General features: G+C 42.2%; 1 protein-coding gene across 1 annotated transcript in view; it reads right to left on the bottom strand.

The window, feature by feature from the left end:
• The window catches only part of LOC129696942 (dystonin-like), a 529669-nt gene that overhangs the window by 35826 nt on the left and 466254 nt on the right, over positions 1–27589 (bottom strand). Inside the window, 13 exon segments of the mRNA XM_055635073.1 lie at positions 3482–3651; positions 4793–4912; positions 7903–8109; positions 8213–8368; positions 9750–9911; positions 13282–13410; positions 15677–15874; positions 17832–17987; positions 18258–18431; positions 18579–18680; positions 19838–19939; positions 22179–22301; positions 26082–26308. Coding sequence (XP_055491048.1) covers positions 3482–3651; positions 4793–4912; positions 7903–8109; positions 8213–8368; positions 9750–9911; positions 13282–13410; positions 15677–15874; positions 17832–17987; positions 18258–18431; positions 18579–18680; positions 19838–19939; positions 22179–22301; positions 26082–26308 — 2026 coding nt within the window.

Raw genomic sequence — 27589 nt, 5'->3', positions numbered from 1 at the left:
GTGGTGAAGTGGTGCGAGTGGCCGATCTACTGCCTCACAATTCCAGCTACCAAAGTTTGATTCTGGCCTCCGGTGGTGTGGTGCTTGCACGTTCTCCTCAGGACCATGAAATCACAGAGACATAAAGGGCGGCACAGTGGCACAGTAGAGATGCTGCCTTACACCTCCAGAGACCAGGGTTCAATCCTGACTATGGGTGCTGACTGGATGGAGTTTGTACATTCCACCTGTGACCGAGTGGGTTTTCTCCGGGTGCTCAGGTTTCCACCCACACTCCAAAGACGTACAGGTTTGTAGGTTCATTGGCTTCGGTAAAATTGTTCATTGTCCCTCGTGTGTACGATAGAATTAGTGTTTGGGGTGATCGCTGGTCGGCGCAGATTCGGTGGGCTGAAGGGCCTGTTTCCGCATTGTAGCTCAAGTCCCTGCCACAGAAGGTAGTTGAGGCCAGTTCATTGGCTATATTTAAGAGGGAGTTAGATGTGGCCCTTGTGGCTAAAGGGATCAGGGGGTATGGAGAGATGGCAGGTACAGGATACCGAGTTGGATGATCAGCCATGATCATATTGAATGGCGGTGCAGGCTCGAAGGGCCGAATGGCCTACTCCTGCACCTATTTTCTATGTTTCTATGGCTAAAGTAATGTAACAGTCAAGTTCATAGGTCAATTTGCCACTATATACAGCCTTAAAAGGTAGGTGAGTGGTAGAATCTGGGGGAGTTGATGGGAGTGCAGGGAGAATACAATAAATGAGTGTAGGATTAGTGTAAATGGATGCCCGATGGTTGACATGGAATTAGATGGGTCTAATTTAGTGCTGAATGACCCCATGACTCAACTAACCAAAGTTCCCAACAATCTCCAAGCTGTCAGAGCTAAACAAAACAAAAAACTCCTCCAAGAAACAGAAATTCCACAAATCTATAACAGAAGCCAAGATGAGCTCAGAGCGTTACTCTGATCTTTTAATTAGTTGACTGTCAAGAATAATTTTGAAAAACTTAAATGACAAAGCACTGCCTTATAATCATTTCATGGTGTCCACTTTCAAGCAAAAAAGAGTGAAATGAATCAACAAAGAAAGCAAGTTGGCCACGTGATTTGCAAAGCAATTCAATAATAACACAAAGCAATGTTATCAACTGATCATTGCAACTCTAATGGAAAAATAGTACTGTTGATACAGAAGAAATCGGAGTCCAAAGCTGGAAATAACAAAAAAGTAAAGCTTCTGAGAAAAATGATACGTTTTAATCTAAAAGTCTTTGCACGAGTTTGGTAACCTAATGGAGTCAGGTTGGAAATACACCTCCGCAAAGAAAGTGAATTGGTTTGTGATTAGACTGATCCCAGATACAGATCACAAAAGGATTACTTTCTAAATAAGCCTTTTCAAGAATAATTGACAAACTGGCATTCGAATTATATATATTAAACCGATTTACGGACTGGGTGATGGGTGTGGTGAGAAATAGAAACACAGAAAATGGGTGCAGGAGTAGGCCATTCGGCCCTTCGAGCCTGCACCGCCATTCAATATGATCATGGCTGATCATCCAACTCAGTATCCTGTACCTGCCTTCTCTCCATACCCCCTGATCCCTTTAGCCACAAGAGCCACATCTAACTCCCTCTTAAATATAGCCAATGAACTGGCCTCAACTACCTTCTGTAGCAGAAATGAAGCAGGTATATCAACACATTTTTTTATTTTTTTTAAATTATTTTTCGTTTTTGTCTTTTTTTTTTTTTTTAAGTTTTTACTCACTCTGTGACTACACTCATTTGGTAGTTTAGGGGTTCTATTTTTACACATTCACTCTCTCTTTCACTTTCTTTCTTTCTTGCTCTATCTCTCTTTTTCTATTTCATTTTTGTTCAAATTAAAATGGAAGACGTACAATAAATGAATTATGTCACATGCCGTGGCTTGTACTTTTGCACACTGCTTCTAATAAAAATATAACATTAAAAAAAAATATATATATAGATTTGGGATATAACATTGTGAGGTAATTGGTCTATACTTTAGTCGGTTTAGTTTAGAGATACTGCGTGGAAACTGGCCCTTCGGCCCACCGTCCATGCCGGCCAGCAATCACCCATACACTAGTTCTACCTTCGATTTTCCAGCATCTGCAGTTCCTTCTTAAACACTAGTTCTACACTACCTACTATGGACAATTTACAGCAGCCAATTAACCTATGTCTTTGGAATGTGGGAGGATACTGGAGCACCCGGGGTCACAGGGAGAACGTTAAACTCTGTATAAAACGGCACCCATAGTCAGGATCGAACCCGGATCTCTGGCACTGTAAGGCAGCAACTCTACTACTGTGCCACCCTTGTCATAACAGGACACTTTCGGCTAATTCTAGATCTTGGCTTCAAATAAAACAAAATTATAATCTTCTTTTAGAAGGACAGAAAATATACAATACAGATGATCATTCAGCCCATTGTGCTTGTGCTATTCACAAAAGAGCTACCCAACACAATGACCACTTTGGTCCATGGCCCTGCAGGTCACATCTCTTCAAGTATATGAAAAACTCTGTTTAAACATGAAGAAGATGTCTGTCTCTTCCACGCTATCCAGCAGTAAGCTCCAGACATCTACTACCCTTTGGGTGACTACAAAGAATGTACCTCCATCCTTCAACTAATCACTTTGAGTCTGTGCTCCCCATTTAGTGATAACTCACCCAAAATAACCCATGTCCAACATAAACAATTGATAGTGTACTTTTCATTACACAATTAAGCATTTGCACAGCAAAATGTCTTTTCCAAAGCAGCTGTAGACAGATAAGGTGATGAGTTTGTGTGTGAAACAAGACAATGGGGATAGGTGGTCAAACGCCAGTGGGGTGAACTGAGGATGTACAAAAGGAGCAGCAATACAAACATCACAATCTTGCCAAAAATCATCAAGAAAGTTTTCAGACTCTTTTATCATTCCTGCGACTGCATGGAGTCAGGATCAAAGAATGTACCTGCAGTCTCTGAGGCTTTTCTGTTTTGAATCTAATATTTCACGTTCAGACCTGTGCTCACCTCTGAATTTGGACAACTTTAACCATATTTATTACTTTGGGGAGATTTATCTATTTGTCAACTTTAGAAGTTGGAAATTGTTTGACATTCTCACTGCTCAGAAATGTCACACTTCCCAGATTTTCTAATTGATTTTTGAGAAAAAAACCACCATTCATGAGAAGGGATCTTTAACAAGCAAATGGACACAATTGCATTGAAAAAAGAGTTTAAAATCGCTCATACATTAGTTCTAACCTACACACTGTGGTAAATGGTGTACTTAATTTCATCAGTTCCCTCAATGCCGCCCTACTCACCAACTTAGTGATATTTTCATTCATTGCCAGCGCAATTTATTCAGACATTATTTAGAGTCACAATTGAGATCAGAGAAGGCAACCTGCTTTGGACCGAATGCTTTCCGAGTTGGTTTTCTTTACCTTTCCACTGACTTCCCGCACACTGTGTCCCACTTGTCCCTCAGTTCACTCAACATGTCATCGAGCTTCTGGTGATCATCTACTAAAGTTGTCTTCTCCTTCAAGGAGCGGCCCGTCCTTACTGCTGTGTCACATACAGAATGTTTTGCTCCGAGTGCTTTTTGGAACTCCTGTGTTTTTAAGCAGGGAAAGGGCAAAAAGTTTTCATTACATTTCAAAACATATGATATGAGACTCCTCCTAGCAGGCAAATCAGACCACTTCCAAAAGACGTGGTCTGCATTTATCGACTGAATACAAATATAAGGTGCATCAGTACTTCAAAAAATAAATGGTGTCAGGATCTGGTAAGGGGGGAAGAAAAATACGAAGTTGGTATAACCCTTTTGCGCGTTTTTCATAATAGAGCTTTTGGTTTTTTTTGTTTTTTTCTTTCTTTCTTTTCTAAGGTCTATTTCTTAACTCTTTTCCCTTACTCATGGGTTTTTTTTTAATTCACTCTTTACACTAACACAACTTTCTCTCACTTTCTCTACTTTCTTTATTTCTATCTTTCCTTCAAGCTTAAAAAATGAAGGGGTACAACAAATGTAATAAGATATATGTGGCTTGTACTACTGTAATTTACTGTACTTCTAATAAATAAAAATAAAAATAAATAAATAAAACATTTCAAAACCAGCCTTGAACTCCAACTATTCCCTGACATCGTGGTCCAAAGCAAATCATCCTTCTTTCTTTGGACTTTGCTCTGCAAAATTTTTCAAAATAAAAACATATTCCAAAGATTTGTCCAAAGAAAATAAAAAAAACGATATTACTAAAGCCTTTTGTTGGATTTGGCTGCCAGATTTACATGCTTTTTTTTACTACGCTTCAAAATTGTTGATTGGTTGTTGGCAACATCCTTAAGATGTAAAAGGTATTTGACAAACCTGGGTTATTTTTCATTTTTCATGTGAATTTGCAAAAAGAGAGTAAAATAATAAATAAATAAAAGAACCATAATTATTTGTCATCTTTCACAACCTCAGGCCATCCTCAATTACCTACTCACCAATATAATACTTTTGAAGAGTAGATACAGTTGTAATGAATGAAACACACTAGATAACTTGCACACTAAAATTCGACAGACTAAAATATTGAGCACACTGTAGATATTGGTGGAAGATTAGGGGTTTTGGCCAGATCTCTTGTCAAAAACCCGCCAACTATTTTTTGAATTGTGTACCTCCTCCGTCAAATTGACGGGAAAGATACCTCCTCTAGAGCAGCATATATTGGCAGGATCCACAACATCTACATCACCTTGTGGTTTGCAAGTTGCATTTTCACTTTGTCTGGATCATTTGCAATTTCAAGGTCGGAATCCAGGTTTTTTTCTGACTCTTCCAACCACTCCATCAACTTCTTCCAGGCTTCTTGGAACTATTATGGAATGATAAAATAAAAATAATCACCAACATTCAATGCTTTAACAACCAGGTCTTCAAATTAATGCCCTATTTTACCCCTGTCGCTCGCAAAACATTACACCACAAGCAATTAGCAGGAAAGTTGGCAGAATCTCAAAGACAAATTAGATATTAAAAAGCCTGTTATGGTCTTGGAATTTTTGTTTCAAAACAATTAGGTTTGATAGACATGATAAGGTTTATATATATTGAAAGAATATCTTGTAGCCAGCAACATGAACATTATTTTAGGCTTCATAATCACACGCACTGCTTTTATCTGCAGAGAGTAGTGTGTTCGGCCGAACGCACTATGGGAACTTCACTTGCCCCCCTACAGGAACTATACAACAGGAGGTGCAACTCCAGAGCCAACAGTATCATGAGAGACCCCTTCCACCCCTGCAACGGACTGTTCCAGCTGCTACGGTCCGGCAAACGCCTCCGTTGCCATGCGGTGAGAACGGAGAGGTTGAGAAGGAGTTTCTTCACAGAGGCCATTCGGACTGTAAACGCCTATCTGACCAGGGACTAACTCTACTGAACATTTTTCCTTCCATTATTCATTATGTAAAAGAATATGTGTGTTATGATTGTGTTTATAGTTTGTTTGGTTGTTTGTCTTTTTGCACAAAAGTCCGCGAGCATTGCCACTTTCATTTCACTGCACATCTCGTATGTGTATGTGACAAATAAACTTGACTTGACTTGACTATTTAAATTCTAGACCTATCCAGAGGACTGCAAGTGCGTCCACAGTTTGTTGAGGTGAAGCATCTCACAATATGGGCAGAGAATTGGTAACCATTCTCCGTAATGCTGCTGGAGTGCAAGCTGACATTTCCAGTGATAAAATCTGGGGCCTTCGTGAACTAGGAAATCACTGTCCTTCTTAGCTAATGAAAATTGTGGAATAAACAGAGGAAAGATAAGCAAAGAAACTGGGTAACCTAGAATCAATTCAGCTTTGCAAAAAATGAGCCAATAGATGAAAAAAAGTACTCTCTTAAACAAGGTGGCACAGCGGTAGAGTTGCTGCTTTACAGGGCCTGAGACTTGTGTTTGATACTGTCTACGGGTGCTTTTCTGTACGGAGTTTGAACGTTCTCCCCGTGGCCTGTATGGGTTTTCTCTGGGATCTCCGGTTTCCTCCACACTCCAAAGACGTAAAGGTTCGTAGGTATATTGTCCCTAATGTGTGTCGGATGCCGTCAGTGTGTGGGGAGTGTTGGTCGGCACAGACTCAGTGTGCCGAAGGGCCTGTTTCGGCGCTGTATCTCTAAACTAAAATGTTTGTGGCATTCCAGGTGTAGGAGATATTGGCAGCTTTGTAAGAGAAAACAAATCATTTCAGTCACTTTTGAATTTGCTGTTTTTTCTTCTCGCCATAAGGCCTCAGTATCATGTTGAAAGGTCACGCATACACAAGCTCAAACATAAAGGTCAGGCCATACAAGGGGTCAAACTGAAAGGCCAGATAAGGAGGCCTCATAACGTTCTCATGAGGCCAGGTTGCTGTTGATAGTTGCTTAATAACATCATTGATTCCTTCCAATGGGCAGAAATGGAAGATTGGTTAAGAAGGTTCAACTGTTGGGTATAAATGCAGGAGTAGCAAGATGGATTCAACAGTGGCTGAATGGGAGACGCCAGAGGGTAATGGCAGATGGCTGTTTGTCGGGTTGGAGGCAGGTGACTAGTGGGGTGCCTCAGGGATCTGTGTTGGGTCCTTTGTTGCTTGTCATGTACATCAATGATCTGGATGAAGGTGTGGTAAATTGGATTAGTAAGTATGCAGATGACACCAAGAGAGGGGGTGTTGTGGATAATGAAGAGGATTTCCAAAGTCTACAGAGTGATTTAGGCCATTTGGAAGAATGGGCTGAAAGATGGCAGATGCAGTTTAATGCTGATAAATGTGAGGTGCTACACCTTGGCAGGACAAATCAAAATAGGACGTACATGGTAAATGGTAGGGAATTGAAGAATGCAGTTGAACAGAGGGATCTGGGAATAACCGTGCATAGTTCCTTGAAGGTGGGATCTCATATAGATAGGGTGGTAAAGAAAGCTTTTGCTTATGCTAGCCTTTATAAATCAGAGCATTGAGTATAGAAGCTGGGATGTAATGTTAAAATTGTACAAGGCATTGGTGAGACCAAATCTGGAGTATGGTGTACAATTTTGGTCGCCCAATTATAGGAAGGATGTCAACAAAATAGAGAGAGTACAGAGGAGATTTACTAGAATGTTGCCTTGGTTTCAACAACTAAGTTACAGAGAAAGGTTGAATAAGTTAGGTCTTTATTCTCTGGAGTTCAGAAAGTTAAGGGGGGACTTGATAGAGGTCGTTAAAATGATGAGAGGGATAGACAGAGTTGATGTGGACAAGCTTTTCCCTTTGAGAATAGGGAAGATTCAAACAAGAGGACATGACTTCAGAATTAAGGGACAGAAGTTTAGAGGTAACATGAGGGGGAACTTCTTTACTTAGAGAGTGGTAGCGGTGTGGAATGATCTTCCAGTGGAAGTGGTGGAGGCAGGTTCGTTGGTATCATTTAAAAATAAATTGGATAGGCATATGGATGAGAAGGGAATGGAGGGTTATGGTATGAGTGCAGGCAGGTGGGACTAAGGGAAAATAATTGTTCGGCACGGACTTGTAGGGCCGAGATGGCCTGTTTCCGTGCTGTAATTGTTATATGGTTAAATGGTTAAATGAACCTTTGCATAACGTTTTTTCTCCAAAGCACCATAAAAGAAACAAACAGGGGCCAATTACTTTATATTACAAGATCACTGTCATATTAATTTGAATCCTAAACTTGCTGAACAATTTATAGAAACACAAATCAACAAATGATCTGATTTCATTCCCACTGATTTGCGAAAGACAAACATACAAAATTTAACATCACAAATTAATCTTCTGCGCTATAATGTTCTACAGACTCACGACCATACCTGTTTCGCACGCTTCCTGGCATCATCTAGCCCTCTTCCTCGATCAACTGACCGCTGCACAATTTTTTCCCATCGAGCCTGAACACTGATCAACAAGTTTTTAATGAGCACAACATCCTGCTTCTGACTGAAGTACTTCAGATGGGTGCCGGTCTTGTCCAGTTCAATTATTTTCTCACGGTGCGAGTTGACTTCATTGGCAAAAACCTACAGACAACGCAGCAAAAACACAATCAACCAAAGTGAGAAATACGCCAAGGCTCAAATATATTTTGAACTTTCCATGTGCCCGCTCGGAGTTTACATTTACCTTGTGTTCATCAATCTGAAATAAAATGGTGTCCAGAATGAGGCTTGGCGATGCAACTAACGTCAAGGTTTGTTCTGCTTGAGTCAACCAGTTGATGAAGTCTTGCAGGGAGTTGTGGAACTTAGTGGCCAAGTTGAGGGCCTCCTCCAATTTAACCTGCACATGAGATGTGGATCAGTTAGAAAGCCCAACTTTAGGATACTCACCCTCTCTTTCTGCCCGGCTCAGAGTGGGCTGTTCCTGCATATCTGCATTTCTGTTCCGTTTTGGCTTATTCTAATTGAGTGGTCTGGCCCGCTGGGCATCTTGCTCAAACTTCCTATTTACAACACACAACAGATGTGCCTCAATACTGAATATTGCCTCCATTAACACATTGGACTCGCCCTATCAGAGATATTCCTTTTGTTCTACCCATTCCTCCTTTAGAAAAAACAATTTGCTTTACTCTTTACCAGTTTTGACAAGCGGGTCTTGGATCTGAAATGGTGACTTTTTATCTTTCCACAGATGCTGCCTGACCTGCTGATTGTAATTTCCTGCTTTTATTATGGGATTCACTATTTCACCCCAAAAAACAGTGGAATTGCTCACTATTCCTTCCCTAAATTACAACAGGAGTTACACTTTCACCATTTTCACTGAAGCACTTTTGGATATCCTGAAATTATGAAAGCCATGCTATAAACACAAGTTATTTTGTGCTTTCTTTGTGATATCTTCAAAGCTGTGGTGGGTGGGCAGAACACTTTGCAGTGTCAACATCTTGGACTGTCAGGTGAGGCGGTGCACTATGCAATGTTCTGTATTCACAAAACATCAGCAACCAGTCCTTAGACTGCTCTTTCTACCAGATCAATGTTAAACTGCTCCCTTCAGGTAGAAGGTACAGGAGCCTGAAGACTGCAACAACCAGGTTCAGGAATAGCTACTTCCCCACAGCCATCAGGCTATTAAACCTGGCTCGGACAAAAGTCTGATTATTACTAACCAATTATCTGTTATTTGCACTTTATCAGTTTCTTTATTCATGTGTGTATATATTTATATTACGGTATATGGACACACTGATCTGTTTTGTAGTAATATGCCTACTATGTTCTGTGCGCTGAAGCAAAGCAAGAATTTCATTGTCCAGATTGGGACACATGACAATAAACTCACTTGAACTTGAACTTGACCACTTCCCACACTCATCATGCTGGTCGTCCCCATGTGAGATTACTATTTAACCACATTCTCACAATCACCACTATTAAGATTTGTTCTTTTTTTTTTAATAGACTGAATTTTTGATCTTGTTTATTTTGGTGTTTACAGAGCACTATGTTTACATATATTTTGCGCTGGTATAAGTAAGTGTTTCATTGTTCGCTCTGAATTATGGCCCTTCTTTATGATAATCAATGTCTCATTTAGTTGCTAAACATGAATTACAGGCTCAGATTGCAAGCTAAAATAATTCTAATGTGTTAAAAGACATTTAAAGGGCCTTCTGCCGTCAGTGTTTTACATTATAAAATGCATAATTTGGCACCTTTCGTTCTGTTAGTTTTATGTCGACGGATTCCCATCTTTCTTTCAGGTTGTTGATGCCCGTCTCCACGTTGCTGTCACCAGCTTGGTCACGGTTCTGCTGTCCCTTATTTATCAAGTTCTTGTAGATCTCCTCTTTGGCTCTAAATGCTGCACAAAGCTCCTGATGGAAATAAATGGCATCTTTGTTAATCTGCAAGTGTTTCCATACTTAGCTCGACCCATAGTCTAACTGAACGGCAAAAAAGTGCATGGAAATGTCTTGATTCAATATAGGTGTGGCTGTGAAGGTCTGAAACTAACAGAAAATTTGCCCCGCTGCCAAAGGTAACTCAGAAAACAACAATGAATCTGTAGAAGTAAATGAGGTTGTGCGAGAGCCTCGCTGGTAGTGCTCCAGGTTGTGTCTCTGGCCACGGAATCTCTTCCACTGCTTTTGCTGGAACATCTCATTCCAACAGCATTACCACTGATGGATCAGGACTCACTCTATACTGTTACATCAGTCTGGAGCAAGGCTCAAATACACAACCAATAAATGATTCCATGGGCCGCAAGCCTCCAGTTTGCCCGAGATGAAGCACGCGCGTGTCAAGAGATTATGGGGAGATGGCAGGAGAATGGGGTTGGGAGGGAGAGATAGATGGTCCATGATTGAATGGCAGAGTAGGCTTGATGAGCCGAATGGCTTGATTCTGCTCCTATTACTTATGACCTCATGAAGCGAAAAAAAAAGAAAAGAAAAAGAAATGTTAACAAAAAGTTTAATCTTTTTCACTAAGCTTTGCTGGAGCTTGGATTGCGGGAGAGAGAGCTGTATCCATTGCAGCAGACTTGGGATTCTCTCTATGAGAGTCACTAATCACGCCTCAGTAAGATGGCTGAACATCAGCCGTGGTTCACATAAACAATCATCATGAGCAAATTGGCCACAACTTCCTGGGACAAAAGGGTTGACGTAGCTAGGGCCTAAAGTCATTGGGCTTTATAGGACGAGTGGTGGTTTAATTGAAATGTAAGATTCTGAATGGACTAATGGATTGGATGCTGAGAGAATGTTTCCCCTGGTGAGGGTATCTGGCATTAAGCTTCAGAATAGGAGGTCGACTATTTGAGGGAGAAATGAAAATAAACTTTTCCTCTCATAGGATAGTGACCCTTTGGAATTCTCTACGACACATATCTGTGGAAAAGGAATCATCAAATGTATTCTAAACAAAGTGTGACAGACATTGCAATTAAAAGAGAATCAGGGGACACTGAGAGAGGGTAAAGAACGTGTGCTTAGGTGAAGATTGGATCAGCCACAACGTCATTGAATGGGTGGTGTGGGCCAGAGGGGCTGACTAGTCTTCTCCTACTATCATGTCTTCTGTTAAATGAAATACCATCTTCATCACCTGAATCTTGTTGTCATAAAGAACTGGACCTAGGGTTGAGATTTTTGATTGGAGAAAGGCTAACCTTGAGGAGATGCGAAAGGATTTAAAAGGAGTGAATTGGGACATTTTGTTTTATGGGAAAGATGTGGAAGAGAAATGGAGGACATTTAAAGGTGAAATTTTAAGAGTACAGAATCTTTATGTCCCTGTTCGGTTGAAAGGAAATAGTAAAAATTGGAAAGAGCCATGCTTTTCAAGGGAAATTGGACACGTGGTTCGGAAAAAGAGAGAGATCTACAATAATTATAGGCAGCATGGAGAAAATGAGGTGCTTGAGGAGTATAAAGAATGTAAAAAGAATCTTAAGAAAGAAATTAGAAAAGCTAAAAGAAGATATGAGGTTGCTTTGGCAAGTAAGGTGAAAGTAAATCCAAAGGGTTTCTACAGCTATATTAATAGCAAAAGGATAATGAGGGATAACATTGGTCCATTAGAGAGTCAGAGTGGACAGCTATCTGCAGAGCCAAAAGAGATGGGGGAGATGTTGAACAATTTATTTTCTTCGGTATTCACCAAGGAGAAGGATATTGAATTATGTGAGGTAAGGGAACTAAGTAGAGTAGCTATGGAAACTATGAGATTCAAAAAAGAGGAAGTACTGACACTTTTGAAAAAATATAAAAGTGGATAAGTCTCCAGGACCTGACAGGATATTCCCTAGGACATTGAGGGAAGTTAGTGTAGAAATAGCAGGGGCTATGACAGAAATATTTCAATTGTCATTAGAAACGGGAATAGTGCCAGAGGATTGGCGTACTGCGCATGTTGTTCCATTGTTTAAAAAGGGTTCTAAGAGTAAACCTAGCAATTATAGACCTGTTAGTTTGACATCAGTGGTGGGCAAATTAATGGAAAGGATACTTAGAGATAATATATATATAAGCATCTGGATAAACAGGGTCTGATTAGGAACAGTCAACATGGATTTGTGCCTGGAAGGTCATGTTTGACTAATCTTCTTGAATTTTTTGAAGAGGTTACTCGGGAAATTGATGAGGGTAAAGCAGTGGATGTTGTCTATATGGACTTCAGTAAGGCCTTTGACAAGGTTCCTCATGGAAGGTTGGTTAAGAAGGTTCAGCTGTTGGGTATTAATGGTGGAGTAGCAAGATGGATTCAACAGTGGCTGAATGGAAGATGCCAGAGAGTAATGGTGGATGGTTGTTTGTCAGGTTGGAGGCCGGTGACTAGTGGGGTACCTCAGGGATCTGTGTTGGGTCCACTGTTGTTTGTCATGTACATCAATGATCTGGATGATGGTGTGGTAAATTAGATTAGTAAGTATGCAGATGATACTAAGATAGGTGGTGTTGTGGATAATGAATTAGATTTTCAAAGTCTACAGAGAGATTTAGACCATTTGGAAGAGTGGGCTGAAAGATGGCAGATAGAGTTTAATGCTGATAAGTGTGAGGTGCTGAGAATTAAGGGACAGAAGTTTAGGGGTAACATGAGGGGGGACATCTTTACTCGGAGAGTGGTACCTGTGTGGAATGAGCTTCCAGTGAAGGTGGTGGAGGCAGGTTCGATTTTATCATTTAAAAATAAATTGGATAGTTATATGGACAGGAAAGGAATGGAGGGTTATGGTCTGAGTGCAGGTAGATGGGACATGGGGAGAATACGTGTTCGGCACGGACTAGAAGGGCCGAGATGGCCTGTTTCCGTGCTGTAATTATTATATGGTTATAAAGTCTATGGATATATTTAAGGCTGAGATAGATGGATTTTTGATTATAACAGGTGTCAGAGGTTATGGGGAGAAGGCAGGACAATGGGGTTTGGAGGGAGAGATAGATCAGCCATGTTCGAATGGCGGAGTAGACTTGATGGGCCGAATGGCCTAATTCTGGAGTAGTCCGTGCCGACTTAGTCCCATATACCTGGCCGAATAACCCTCCATTCCCTTCCCATTCCTTTAAATTTTTAAATGATAAAACGAACCTGCCTCCACCACCTTCACTGGAAGCTCATTCCACACAGCTCTATGAGTAAAGAAGTTCCCCCTCATGTTACCCCTACTTAGTTCCATTCTCATTGTGTTTGACACAAGTAAAGTTCTCCCAGCTATGCCACTTTGACGGTACATACCAGATGGTTGTTGAGCTGTTCTCTGGCTGTTTCCGGCAGGCCCCCGATAGGTTTTGATGCCAACAGTTGCCGTTCCATCTCCACCAGCCACCGCTGCAGATCGTCAATCTCATTCTGGAAACCCTGAGCCTACATCAAAGAAAGAAACATCATCATCATATCCCGAACACCAGAACAAGAGCAACTCCTTCCCACCTCTTCACACGTCCTGGCATCACGCTCTCCCCCGACTAGTTTGAATGGGAACATTTGATCAGATCAAGCTGGAGATGGTCATAGCTCAGTAAAAGACACTTTCATCAGTTACTCTAATTGAAGCAATTGCGCAGAAGCAATGTCAAAGAAGTGTCAAGAGAACTTGCAACAAGTTGTCACATTCAAATTTGCTGACTGAACACAGGCCATCTGGGGAGGTATCTCCCACAGGAGGTTAGAAAAGTTGACTCGCAATAGATCCATACAGATCGCCTGGAAGTGAATACTGCTTGCAGAGGAAGAACACGTCACAGCATCAACCCCCTAACCAGTCTCCTCTCTTATTCAAGAACTCAAGACTAGCATGAAACTGAAACACACCAGGCAGGCTCGTGGGAAGAAGTCTCATTGCTGGCCATCCTCATGCTACAAAGGATATGCCTCATCAACGTGGAGATGGAAACCTCCATACCATGTGGACGTGGACTTGAATATTGTGACCCAGAGGTCTGGAAGGTGGGATCAGGGTGGATAGATAATTTTTTGATCCGAATGCACTGCATAGGCTGAACGTGACTGGTATTGTAATTGTTCAATGGATTAAATTGACAATCTGTAGGCACGAGAAACTCCAGATGCTGGTTCACAATCAGAACGACACAGAGTGCTGGAGTAACCCAGCAGGTCAGGCAGCATCTCTGGAGAACATGGAAGAAGGTCTGAAGAAGGACCTTGACATAAAATGTCTGCTATCCGCATACTCCAGGGATGGTGCCTGGCCCACTGTTTCCCCACCACTATGTGGCTTTTTTAAAAAGGTAACAAACCTCCTTTTGCAGATCACTTTACTTTTGCTCAGTTGATTTCAGCTACCATTTTTCAAGATTTGATTAAACTCTAGAAAATCTAACTCCTATTTAGTTTACCAACATACAAATCAATTTTGACCAGTCTGAAATCTTAAATAAAATTAGAGCATACTGGAAATACTCCACAGGACAGACAGCATCTGCAGAGGGTGAAACAGTATTAACATTTCAAGTCGAAGATCCTCCATTTCTCATATCAAGCATCAGCAATTTTGTTTATTTTCGTTACGGATGGAATGTAACTCCCTCTGGACAATACCCCAGAGCTAATTAAATGCATTTGATTGTGATTATATATAGATATAGATATATATAGATCTATATCTATATATATATATATATATAGATCTATATAGATATATAGATAGATATATATATATAATAAATAAAATAACCAAATAAATAAAACAAGTGTGTGGTATCATTTAATTGGTATCATTTAAAAATAAATTGGATAGGCATATGGATGAGAAGGGAATGGAGGGTTATGGTACGAGTGCAGGCAGGTGGGACTAAGGGGAAAAAAATTTGTTCGGCATGGACTTGTAGGGCCGAGATGGGCTGTTTCCGTGCTGTAATTGTTATATGGTTATATGGTTATATGGTGTGTGTGTGATGGAACTGCTGGTTTAAACCGAAGATCGACACAAAAAAGCTGGAGCAACTCGGCAGGACAGGCAGCATCTCTGGTGAGAAGGAAAGTGTGACATTTGGGTCGAGACCCTTCTTCCTTCTCTCCACAGATGCTGCCTGTCCCGCTGAGTTACTCTAGTTTTGTGTCTATGCTTGTGGTTTATAGATGTTGCATAAACAAATGGCTCTGGATAAAGCAGCATTGACAGGGCGTCAGGATGCACTGCTCAGCCTGAGCATGAGCCCTAGACCACAATAGTCTTGCCCAGAGTAGGGGAAATCAAGAACTAGATGACATAGGTTTAAGGTGAAGGGGGAAAGTTTTTTTTATAGGAATCCAAGGGGTGGTGGGTGTATGGAACGAGCTGCTGGAGGAGGTAGTTGAGGCAGGCACGCAATGTTTAAGAAGCTATTAGACAGGTTTATGGATTAGACTGGTTTAGATGCTGGAGAATCGAAGGTTACACAAAAAAGCTGGAGAAACTCAGCGGGTGCAGCAGCATCTATGGAGCGAAGGAAACAGGCGACGTTTCGGCCCGAAACCCTTCTTCAGACAGAACGGATTGGACTGGTTTAGAAGGATTTGGGCCAAACACAGGCAAGTGGGACAAGTGTAGATGGGACATGTTGGCCGGTGTGGGCAAATTGGGCCAAAGGGCCCGTTTCCACGCTATGACTAACTCTCCGCGTTGTCATACCTGGATGAGTGAATGATGCAGTTGCAGCTGCCGCTGGGCAGTTTGTTCCAGCACATTCTTCCAGCGCTGGGTGAGACTTTCCAGTTTGCTCTGCAGACTGCTGGCTTCCTCCACATCGCTTGATCCCAGCAGGGCATTTCCAGCTTTGTTCACCGTCTCCATTGTGGATTTGTGAGCCAGAACATCATTCTGCAGGATCTAGAAATACAAAACACGCTTTAGAAAGATGGTGGACACAAAATGCAGGAGTAACTCAGTGGGACAGGCAGCACGTCTGGAGAGAAGGAATGGGTGACGTTTCTGGTTGAGACCCTTATAACCATATAGCAATTACAGCACGGAAACAGGCCATCTCGACCCTTCTAGTCCGTGCCGAACACATAATCTCCCCTAGTCCCATATACCTGCGCTCAGACCATAACCTTCCTTCCCTTCCCATCCATATGGTTATCCAATTTATTTTTAAATGATAAAAACGACCTGCCTCCACCACCTTCACTGGAAGCTCATTCCACACAGCTACCACTCTCTGATGTAAAGAGTTCCCCCTCATGTTTACCCTAAAGTCCCTTCATTCTCATGTCATGTCCCCTTGTTTGAATCTTCCCTACTCTCAGTGGGAAAAGCTTTTCCATGTCAACTTTGTCTATCCCTCTCATCATTTTAAAAACCTCTATCAAGTCCCCCCTTAACCTTCTGCGCTCCAAAGAATAAAGCACTAACTTGTTCAAACCCTTCTTCAGACTGGTTAGGGATAAGGGAAACGAGAGATATAGACAATGATGTAGAGAGATAAAGAACAATGAATGAAAGATACGCAAAAATGTAACGATGATAAAGGAAAGAAGCCACTGTTAGCTGTTTGTTGGGTGAAAACGAGAAGCTAGTGTGACTGGGGGGGAGGGGGAGAATTTTAGAGCCACGGCAACAGCTCCAGCGCTGGACAGCTGTACAGACAAAGTAATTGTCACAGTGAAAGAGCAAAATCAGACAACACTATCCCGGTTGCTGTCAGGTAACATCTGTTAAGTTTATCTGTGAACAATCAGGCCCCTAGAGACTTGGCTCAGGTTAACATCCAACCTGTTACCAGTGGATGCTAAGGCACACGGCAAGTGTTCATTTGACAGAATCTTGCCACATCCAAGCAAAGGAAAGTTCAACTCTGACGAAAATAGGTGAGAAAAATATAGGAACAGAGAAAATAGGTGCAGGAGTAGGCCATTTAGTCCTTCGAACCATTCAATATGATCATGGCTGAACATCCAAAATCGGTTCCTGCTTTCTCCCCAGCCCTAAGAGCTATATCTAACTCCGTTAGCCCAAAGAGCTATAATCTAACTCTCTCTTGAATACATCTCTTGAATAAAGAGAACAACAAGCCATCAGTCTGAGCGCAATCAATAATCGCATTAGGGAATGTTCGTGACCCAGGTGGCAGTGAGGACAATTGGATCATAAGGCTCAAGTCTCCAGAGTGGTTGACAAGAATATTAACTATTCCAGAGGGTCTTGTTTCACTACAGCGCCGGGATTGCTCGGAGCTGCGGTCCACATTCAGCTTTTATTTGTGTAATGGAGCCTGAAATAGGTACTGTGAAGATAGACACAAAAAGCTGGAGTGACTCAGCAGGACAGGCAGCATCTCTGGAGAGAAGGAATGGGTGACGTTTCAGGTCGGGACCCTTCTTCAGACTGAGAGTCAGAGGAGAGGGAAGCGCGATGTGGAAGGGTACAAAGAACGGTGTGAAAAGAACAGATCACAGCCGCGATGATCAAGGAAATGTACAACGGTTCATTGTTGGATGAAGTGCTTCCAAAGGGCTGCATGATTACTGTGAACGCACAACACCGAACATGTCTACTGAAACTCTGCAAACCTGTACGTGTTTGGAGTGCGGGAGGAAACCGGTTTAACTGACTTGGTAAATGTAAAAATTGTCCCTCGTGGGTGTAGGTTAGTGTTAATGTACGGGGATCGCTGGTCGGCGCGGACCCGGTGGGCCAAAAGGGTCTGTTTCCGCGCTGTATCTCTAAACTAAACTAGTATAGACTCAAAGGGCTGAATCAGCAGATTACATAAACTGCGGGAAAGTAAAGTTCACGTCAGCCTTATAGCCAGAGGAAATTGATAACTGAAGGTGACATAACGTACATGATGTTTGGCAATTGCAATTTCAATTGCTTTAGGATCTCCGCCAACAGTTTTCTGTTCATTTAGTAGCTCCTCGGTGTGGGTCAGCCACGTCATCAGTTCATCTAGAGCATGTTGGAACTGTCCCAAAGCTAACAGCGCATCTTCCAATTTGTGCTGCAAATACAAAGGAACAAGTACATAAATGGCAGAACCCTCCCGTAAAATCTAAACAAATATTCAATTCTTTCCTCCTTCAAATTGAAGTCACCCATCAATGAATTTCATCACCCATTTTGCTCAGATACTCACACACCCAGCTGCAGTGTTGGAAATCTCTGTGGCTTACCATTAATGTACAATATTAAAGGCAATAGGTCAGATTTTAGCCAAAGGCCTTAGGCTAGATTGGCATATGCAAATTCCAAAACCATTGGAGTTCATTACCTGTCTGTTGACAATTTTCCCATCCAGATTTTCCCAGAAATGCTTCAGCTCGTGCAGAGGCTCCTGTACCACCCGCTTGTCACTTTCTTCATTTACTTTCTTCAGCAACAATTCTCCCTGATGGTTCAGCCGCTCCATTTCTATCTGCTGCTGATATGCTTCAGTCTTGAAGTGCTGTTGAAAGTCAGTGCGTCAAAGACAGAATCAGGATCAAGCACACAACACTCCTTTCAGATTCAAAGTGTTTAGTCTGTGCTTTCACAAACTAAAAGTGATATTAATCTTCAATTCTGATGATCGGATTAGCTGCAGATTATATACCTTAAGCTCGGCAATTTGTTGTTTCACTGTCTCCAGATCTGTACCAACTGGGGGCATTGTATTCAATTTACTTTCTGCAAAGTCCATCCAGTCAAACATGGCCTGAATTTAAAAGAGGAAAATAGCGCACAATTTGTTAATCCGTTAATATAATTTGTCATGCAGCATATCCAATACAACCAAAGTCTTTGAAAAAGAACGCAAAACTTGTGCCAAGAATTTCATCATTAGTATTTGGTTGACATGAAGGATTGCGTGGTCCAGCCATTTAAAAAGGCCCAATATTCTCTACACAAGTTACAGGTACCAGTGTGGAAATTAAATGGTTTGTAGTGGTTCAGAGTTTGTGGCAGAAACAGGAAAGGGAGGGGACACTAATAAAACTGAATTATAGTTGTTTCCCCAGATACCAAACACCTGATCTTCTGTACCAAAGAAGGTACAGGATATTAGTCAGCAGTTTAATGTATGCTCAAATTATACTATGGCGTCTGTTTTGTGTCTCTGCTCAAGTCTAATGTCATCCATTATGTTCAGAGGTCATAGTTCTCGACCTTTTCATGGTCTCCTCGTTGTAAACATGTCAAAATCTATTCACCCAGGGATTAACAAAGAACTGCACAACAATTGTATTTATATACCTCAACCGAGTGTCAGATCAACACTTCAATGATTTTCAGGGTTATGATCATCTAAACTTCTTTCAGCCATAGACGTAGCCATCCAAGTGATTTCTATTCTACCTACTCCCCCCCCCCCCCCTTAATCTATTATCATTTTCACATTAAAAATGTAATTTCCTGTTTCAGGCAAAGTAATCCAACTCGGAAGGTGCAACATGTAAACAATGATATTATACACTGAATACCTCTGACGTTGCAGCATTGACTTCCTCATCAGATGTTCCAGAGGCACTTTGTGCAAAGATCCTTTGGAACATTGGGGACTCAAAATTCACCATCCCCATTTGCTTAAGACAAGCAAAATTACAGGAAGTATGGGATTTTTCGACCGACGTCAGGAAGGAGATGATCTCAATCCCACTGGATTACCTTTAATGTGCGGTTTGTTTTATAAGCAGAATGGAAATCATTTATGAAGTGAAAAGGCATTAGATACCATTGATTCAATGTTGCGTTATATATCACATATACAACTGCACAGTGAAATTCTTTTGCATATGGTATACATGCCAATGCTGCCATTTTTGGCACCATTATTCAAAGTGCATAAAATAATTAAAAACTAGGAAACAATACCTGCAGTGCATCCTGGAACTGAACTGCCTCCAGCATGGCTTCATCCAGCTGATCAATTTGATCTTTCCATGCCTTATTCAGATTACCCCAGGTACCATTCAGCTACAGGCAGAAAACAAGAAACATGTAGATGGTGCAAACGAGTCTTCATTTAAAAACCAAAGTAAATCAGTTCATAAATTTGCATAAAATTATTCTTCCACAATTAGTATGCAAATTATACATTAAACATTAGCTACGCTGCTCATAAAATGGATGGAGTCATCTGTCCCCATTTTCTACACCATTCCCGCATCACCCCTTATAGAAAAATAGAAAATAGGTGCAGGAGTAGGCCATTCGGCCCTTCGAGCCTGCACCGCCATTCAATATGATCATGGCTGATCATCCAACTCAGTATCCTGTACCTGCCTTCTCTCCATAACCCCCGATCCCTTTAGCCACAAGGGCCACATCTAACTCCCTCTTAAATATAGCCAATGAACTGGCCTCAACTACCTTCTGTGGCAGAGAATTCCATAGATTCATCACTCTCTGTGTAAAAAATGATTTTCTCATCTCGGTCATAAAAGATTTTCCCCTTATCCTTAAACTGTGACCCTTTGTTCTGGATTTCCCCAACATCGGGAACAATCTTCCTGCATCTAGCCTGTCCAACCCCTTAAGAATTTTGTACGTTTCTATAAGATCCCCCCTCAATCTTCTAAATTCTAGCAAGTACAAGCCAAGTCTATCCAGTCTTTCTTCATATGAAAGTCCTGACATCCCAGGAATCAGTCTGGTGAACCTTCTCTGTACCCCCTCTATGGCAAAAATGTCCTTCCTCAGATTATGAGACCAAAACTGTACGCAACTGTATCTTAATTAATCCACTGGCTGAATATTGTTCACACAAGGTGATGTTGGAGCAGCAGTGGTCAACGGATGACAATCAAAAGAAGGAACCCTGGCTTGAGCAACCAAGATCAATTTTACAGTCCTGACACTGGTCAAAGACCACCCCTCACAATTTATTGATCCATTTTACACAATGGCGCAGTTATTCACTGAACAAGAATCAGAATCACACTTTATTTGCCAAGTATGTTTCGCAATTTACTCTCTAGAATTTAGAAGATTGAGAGGGGATCTTATAGAAACTTACAAAATTCTTAAGGGGTTGGACAGGCTAGATGCAGGAAGATTGTTCCCAATGTTAGGGAAGTCCAGGACAAGGGGTCACAGCTTAAGGATAAAGGGGAAATCCTTTAAAACCGAGATGAGAAGAACTTTTTTCACACAGAGAGTGGTGAATCTCTGGAACTCTCTGCCACAGAGGGTAGTTGAGGCCAGTTCATTGGCTATATTTAAGAGGGAGTTAGATGTGGCCCTTGTGGCTAAGGGGATCATGGGGTATGGAGAGAGAAGGCAGGTACGGGATACTGAGTTGGATGATCAGCCATGATCATATTGAATGGCGGTGCAGGCTCGAAGGGCCGAATGGCCTACTCCTGCATCTAATTTCTATGTTTCTATGTTTCTATGCAACATACGAGGAATTTCATTGGCCAGGTCAGTCATACAATTAAAAGCAACAGATCACTCAAAAACATATTTAACATGAACATCCACCACAGTGACTCCTACACATTCCTCACTGTGATGGAAGGTGAAATAAAGTTCAAGTCCCTTCCCTTAGTTCTTCCTCAGTCGTGGGCCTCGAGCCCCCATTGACACCAACAATATGCCAAGTTCTTTAACATAACATTGTAACTTTGTTGCCTCATGTAACAGTACACCACATGAACAGGCTCTTCGGCCCACTAATGTCTATGCAAACCACAGTGCCAAGTTAAACATCTCCTGTGCCAGCACGTGACCCATCTCCCTCTATTTCCTGCCTGTTTAGGAGCCTGGCTAAATGCCCCTTATACATTGACACTGTATCTTTCCACCGCTCTCCCTCAAATTGGGGAGCATTTTTTAGAAAGGTCATGGTATTAAGTTGCACTTCAGAGGATTTGTCCTTTAACCCGACACCTCAGTGTAAACTTATATAAGAATGAAATTAATGTGCTGGAAACGTTTCAGAGAAGGCTGGCAAGACTAACACCTGGAATGGTCAGGTTGCCTCATGAAGAAAAGTTGGACAATCTAGAGTTTCTGTGCATGAGCACACACTCAAAATCTACTCCACAATCAATAAGGAGAGTGAGAATCAGCCTTCATCATTACCCGGCACTGTGAGCTGTGCATGGTTTAATACTCTTCATTAGACTAAGTGTTTTATAAATACATTTTTGAATAATCGACAAGTTTTTTCTAGCTTCAGTCTACATTATCTAAAACACAGGGGACACACCTCATCCACATTTTTCTTCACCACTGGCTTATCAGGTTCTCCACAGGCTGAGGTCAGCTCAGCTCCAAGGTTCTGTACAATCTCCAGCTCTTCCTGAAGTCCATCTATTTCTTCTTTGATTGCCTAGAAAGCAAAACGAAATCAGCCACATCTATTAAATTGACTGCATATAAAAAACAAATCTTAGAAAATGAGATACATCTTATGTGGTTAGCAGTGGTCCCTCGAACAATAATTACCTTTCCCAAAATACTCAATTCCATTCACGTCACCAAGATTCCAGGGACACCAGTCACCTTCTGGAACTGTGCCAAGTCACCATTAATCACTTCTTAGCTTGGACAACATGAGCGGATGGAATCATTGACCGCTGAGAAGATCACTTCACAGTTGGAATTTCTTTACTACTCCTACACCACCCAACCTCCGAACCTCTCCCCCACACTCACAGGAATGGCTTGCATAGCTCGGGTCAGTCACTAGGCAGTGAAACATCTGTGGAAAACCTGGACAGTCATCAGAGCCAGGATTTTTGAGGCCAATGAGCATATCAGCACCAACACGTCAGTCAGATCTATAGGCTCAGCATGGACCGAACCGGGAGAATTTCTATTTGTTCTACATTTCCAGTTGATTCTTATTAGGAAGGAATCCCGATGAGAGGTGCAAACTGATTGAAGGTTTATTTACTCAGTTTAATATGCTGGCATGAGATGTCTTTACATGGTAATGGCTTTTCAGCATTTATTTAACATTACAGCTTGGTGTATATCATATTTTTCACCATGTGGGAGGAGACCTCTCTGCCCATTGAGTCTATGTCAGCTCTCAGACCAATCCCCATAAGGCCATGAGGCCCATTATACACAACTCTGCCCTTGGTTCCCTGCAACCTATTCCCTCTCACTTGGCCATCTATTCCACTCTGGTTCTACTGCCATCAACCCTCACCGGCAGCAATTCACCACTGAATGGAAGATAGACACAAATTCCAGAGTAACTCAACAGGTCAGGCAGCATCCCTGGAGAAAAGGAATAGGTGACCTGTCGGGTCAAGACCCTTCTTCAGACAAGTAGTCTTTGAGAATGGGTAGGAAGGAACTGCAGATGCTGGTTCAAACCAAACATAGACACAAAAAGCTGGAGTAACTCAGTGGGCCAGACAGCATCTAAGAAGGGCCTCGACCCGAAACGTCACCTATTCCTTTTCTCCAGAGATGCTGTCTGAACCGCTGAGTTACTCCAGCTTTTTGTGTCTATCTTTGGAAGTATTTGAGATGTGGGCGGAAACCAGGGGACCCGAGGGATGTGCAGGCAGGGGGACCATGCAAACTCCACACCAACAGCAGAATGTGGTTGGGATCAAAATCACGGGAGCAGTCTCAATCAAGGACCCAGGTCGCATGCTTTTAGCCAATACTTCTGTTGCACGATGCTGAAAAAGTTGTAAAGCTACTGAAAACTAAGGGTTGTAATGGAGATTGGACAGTCGAGCAGGGACCGTCTCCTGGGTAACGCTGAGAACAAGCACAGTCTGCTTCCTTCAATGGCAGGAAGACAGATGAGAAAACTGTGCTGCGGTCACATAAAATTGGCAGTGGGTCTGTTCAACATCTGCAGGGGAGGCAGCTGTGATGAAAAGAGCAGGGGATCCAATCTTTGTCAGCAAATAAATTGCGGTGTGTGGTGTAATGGAGCACTAGTCAGTTGGATGCTGGTCACAGGAACATCTTAAGCAGCCACAGCTTCAGCTGCCCTCCCCCGATCCAGGGGAAAATGTTGACACTACTACACAAGGCACCATTACCCCAGAAACAGCAACCCTCGAAGCCATTCGTCTTCCTATACGCCCGGCTCTCATACCAGGGATCAGCACTCTCCATTTTAGACGCAAACCACACAAATCCATTCCTGACGTGATGGTCGAACCATTCCCTATAATTCATACTCCTTTGTGTCATCTCTCTGATATGAATGAGGCAATGTATATGAAACAGAAGCACGCAGCATGGGATGGCTGCTTTACTTGCCTTCTGGGGAGATCTAATGGCTGGATAAAGATAAATGAACACCAGTGTCTGTAGCTGACTCAATTCCCAGCACGCTCTTTAACAAGGTTATTTCTGACATTACTAATCAGTAAACCATCTCCTCCCCATCCTAACAGCCACAAATAAAAAAGGCAGGCATTACAAAAAAGCTTCATACAAACAACTGATTACATTTAATCCAACCTAGTTAGCTTTGCCATAATTGCACATGTTTAGGAGTACCCAGATTTTGGGAAACAGCTTCTGCATGCTCAATACTGAATGGGTAGGATGACACAACGTCATTTAAAGTGGAATCCTTAAGGTTAAGGATCTGATATTGAATTGATCTGCATCAGAAATACAGGACATAGACTATCTGAACTAAAGGTACTCACTCCAAAATTAAAATTAGGAAAGAAAAATCTTCCATTATTTAAACTCAAATTACATATGAATTAAAATTAAAAACTGCTAGAAATCCAAGGTCAGGACTGATAGTTTAGTTTAATTTAGGTCACGGGAAGAAGGTACAAACTCCTTTCAGACAGCACCCGTAGTCAGGATGGAACCCGCTGCTGCACCACCGTTCCACCCATGTAATGATAGATTCAGTCAAATAATTGGTCTGATCACAACATTGCATGTTTATCCTTCCATAACCCTCTGTCAACGGGTCCTTAGCCTCTCTCTGCTGTAGAACTGCTTTTTGTCCAGTGGCTGAATATTTGATTGGGATTTTTCTTACTGTGCGATTCTAAAACAACTTGGCTGTGGACTTACCGTACGTTTATGCAATCCAAACTGGCACCTAAAATAATATGAATCCAGCCATCTCCATTGTTCACACATGGAGAGGTATAAATCAAGGATTGTAATGGCACAATACACACGTTTTGTGCTGTCAGTACTACCTTTCTATATAGAAACCTAGAAATTAGGTGCAGGAGTAGGCCATTCAGCCCTTCGAGCCTGCACCGCCATTCAATATGATCATGGCTGATCATCCAACTCAGTATCCCGTACCTGCCTTCTCTCCATACCCCCTGATCCCCTTAGCCACAAGGGCCACATCTAATTCCCTCTTAAATATAGCCAATGAACTGGCCTCAACTACCCTCTGTGGCAGAGAGTTCCAGAGATTCACCACTCTCTGTGTGAAAAAAGTTCTTCTCATCTCGGTTTTAAAGGATTTCCCCCTTATCCTTAAGCTGTGACCACTGACATTCACCACTCTCTATGTGAATGAAATATGGAAACATGACTTAAGGGGCTGTCCCACTGCGGTGACCTAATTGGCGAGTTTAGAAGAGTTTGCCCTCGACTCATACTCGCAGCATGGTCGACACGAGGTCCTAGGAGGTCTTTATAACTCCCTTCATGCTCGAGAATAGTCCCCGCGTACTCGAGGCCTCAGCTAGGTAGCGGCGTATTTTTCAACATACTGAAAAATACCCGCGAGTAAAAAAAGGTCACCATGGAAAAAAATCCGTTTTTTTTTACTTGTAGGTTTAGTCGAAGTAGGTCGGCATGTTATTCGTAGGTAATCGAGGGTAGTCGAAGGTAGTCCTAGATAGTCTTCAACATAGTCGAAGGGAGGTCGAAGAAGGAGGTCGTCTTCACTCTCCACTATTCGGTGTCCAGTATTCCCGAAGCTAGTCTTCTACACAGTCGAAGGAGGTCTTCACATGACACTTTTTCAAACTCTCCTAAACTTTTCTAAACTCGCCAAATAGGTCGCCGCAGTCCCTTTACATGATTTCCTCTGTGTGTTATTTGGATAAACATTTACAGGACATGGTCACACATGCATAATACAAAGGGCAAGAATTTCTTCCCAGTGACGCTTAATGTACAATACAGATTTCCTCACCACCAGTGCTTCCTGCTGTTCTTTGACCACGGATGGATCTATACCAGGTTCCTCCAATTCTTGGATCAAGTCTTGAGTATCCTTAATGGTGGCAATCAGGGCGGAGTGATCACACCAGAATTTCTCTGCCAGGTCCATCACGTCGAGCAGCTTGGCCTCCCGTTCCTCCGCCCGGGTTCTGATGTCCGCCCAGTAGAAAACCATCTTGTCCAACTGCTCTTGAACAGCTTAAAAACACAACCACCTTATCAGAAACTAGTCAATCCCACCATGTTAAACTAACGTAATTAGACCAGCAATCCAGATGCACGGCGTAACAATCCACGTTTAAATTCACTGCAGAAAATTGGGGATTTGAATACAGTTAAAAAACAATTTGGAACTGATGAACTTTCAAATGTAAACTTGACAATTAGGTTGTGGTGCTGTCATGTCGCTTAGCCACCAACTAACTTTTTACCAGAATGCTGCCTGGATCAGTGAGTTTCAGCTGCAGGGAGAGGTTGGATAGACTTGGATTGCTTTCTCTGGAACATCGGGGATTGTATTGTATTGTATTGTATATCTTTATTGTCATTTCCTGAGTATTTGCATACCCAGAGGAAACAAAAAAAAACGTTGCTCAACCAGTGTCCATTCAGTGTACATGAAAAAATAAATAGAAATAAAAATAAAAAATACATGTCATGAACAAATTTAACACTCTACTAAACATTCAACAGCCGTTCCGACCGGCAGCGGCACAACAGTGGCTCACCTGCAGTGTGGGGGTTTGTGCGCGATACTTGGCAGGGGGCAAAGTCCATTTAACAGTCTTATAGCCTGTGGGAAGAAGCTGAGGAGCATCCTGCTGGTTTTGCAGCTAATGCTCCTGTACCTCTTCCCAGATGGGAGGATGGAGAAAATGTCATGCGATGGGTGGTAAGGGTGAGTATTGAGGTGAGACGATAGAAGTATGTAAAACTATGAGAGGCATAGATAGGGTAGACAGTCAGAACATTCTTCGCCGGGTTGGAAATGTCCGACACCACAGGACATGGCTTTGAGGAGAGATGGGGAAACTCTAATGGAGCTGCAGGGCGTTTTTTTTTGACACAGATGGTAGTGGGGGGCTGGAATATGTTGCCAGGGGTGGTGGTGGACAATAGACAATAGGTGCAGGAGTAGGCCATTCGGCCCTTCGAGCCAGCACCGCCATTCAATGTGACCACGGCTGATCAACCCCAATCAATACCCCGTCCCTGCCTTCTCCCCATATCCACGACTCTGCTATTTTTAAGAGCCTTATCTAGCTCTCTCTTGAAAGCATCCAGAGAACCTGCCTCAGCTGCCCTCCGAGTGGCAGATACGATAGTGGTGTTTAAGCGGCTTCTAGATAAGCACATGGAAGTGCACGGAATAGAGGGATATGGATCACGTCCCAGGCAGATGAGATCAGCTCAACTTGGCATCAAGTTCGGCACAAACATTGTGAGTCGAAGGGTCCGCTCCTGAGCTGCTTTGCGCCC

The sequence above is a fragment of the Leucoraja erinacea genome, chromosome 5, assembly GCF_028641065.1.
Source record: "Leucoraja erinacea ecotype New England chromosome 5, Leri_hhj_1, whole genome shotgun sequence".
NCBI classification, from domain to species: domain Eukaryota; kingdom Metazoa; phylum Chordata; class Chondrichthyes; order Rajiformes; family Rajidae; genus Leucoraja; species Leucoraja erinaceus.
The sequence above is the reverse complement of the archived record's forward strand: the minus strand, read 5'-3'. Positions and strand labels throughout refer to the sequence as shown.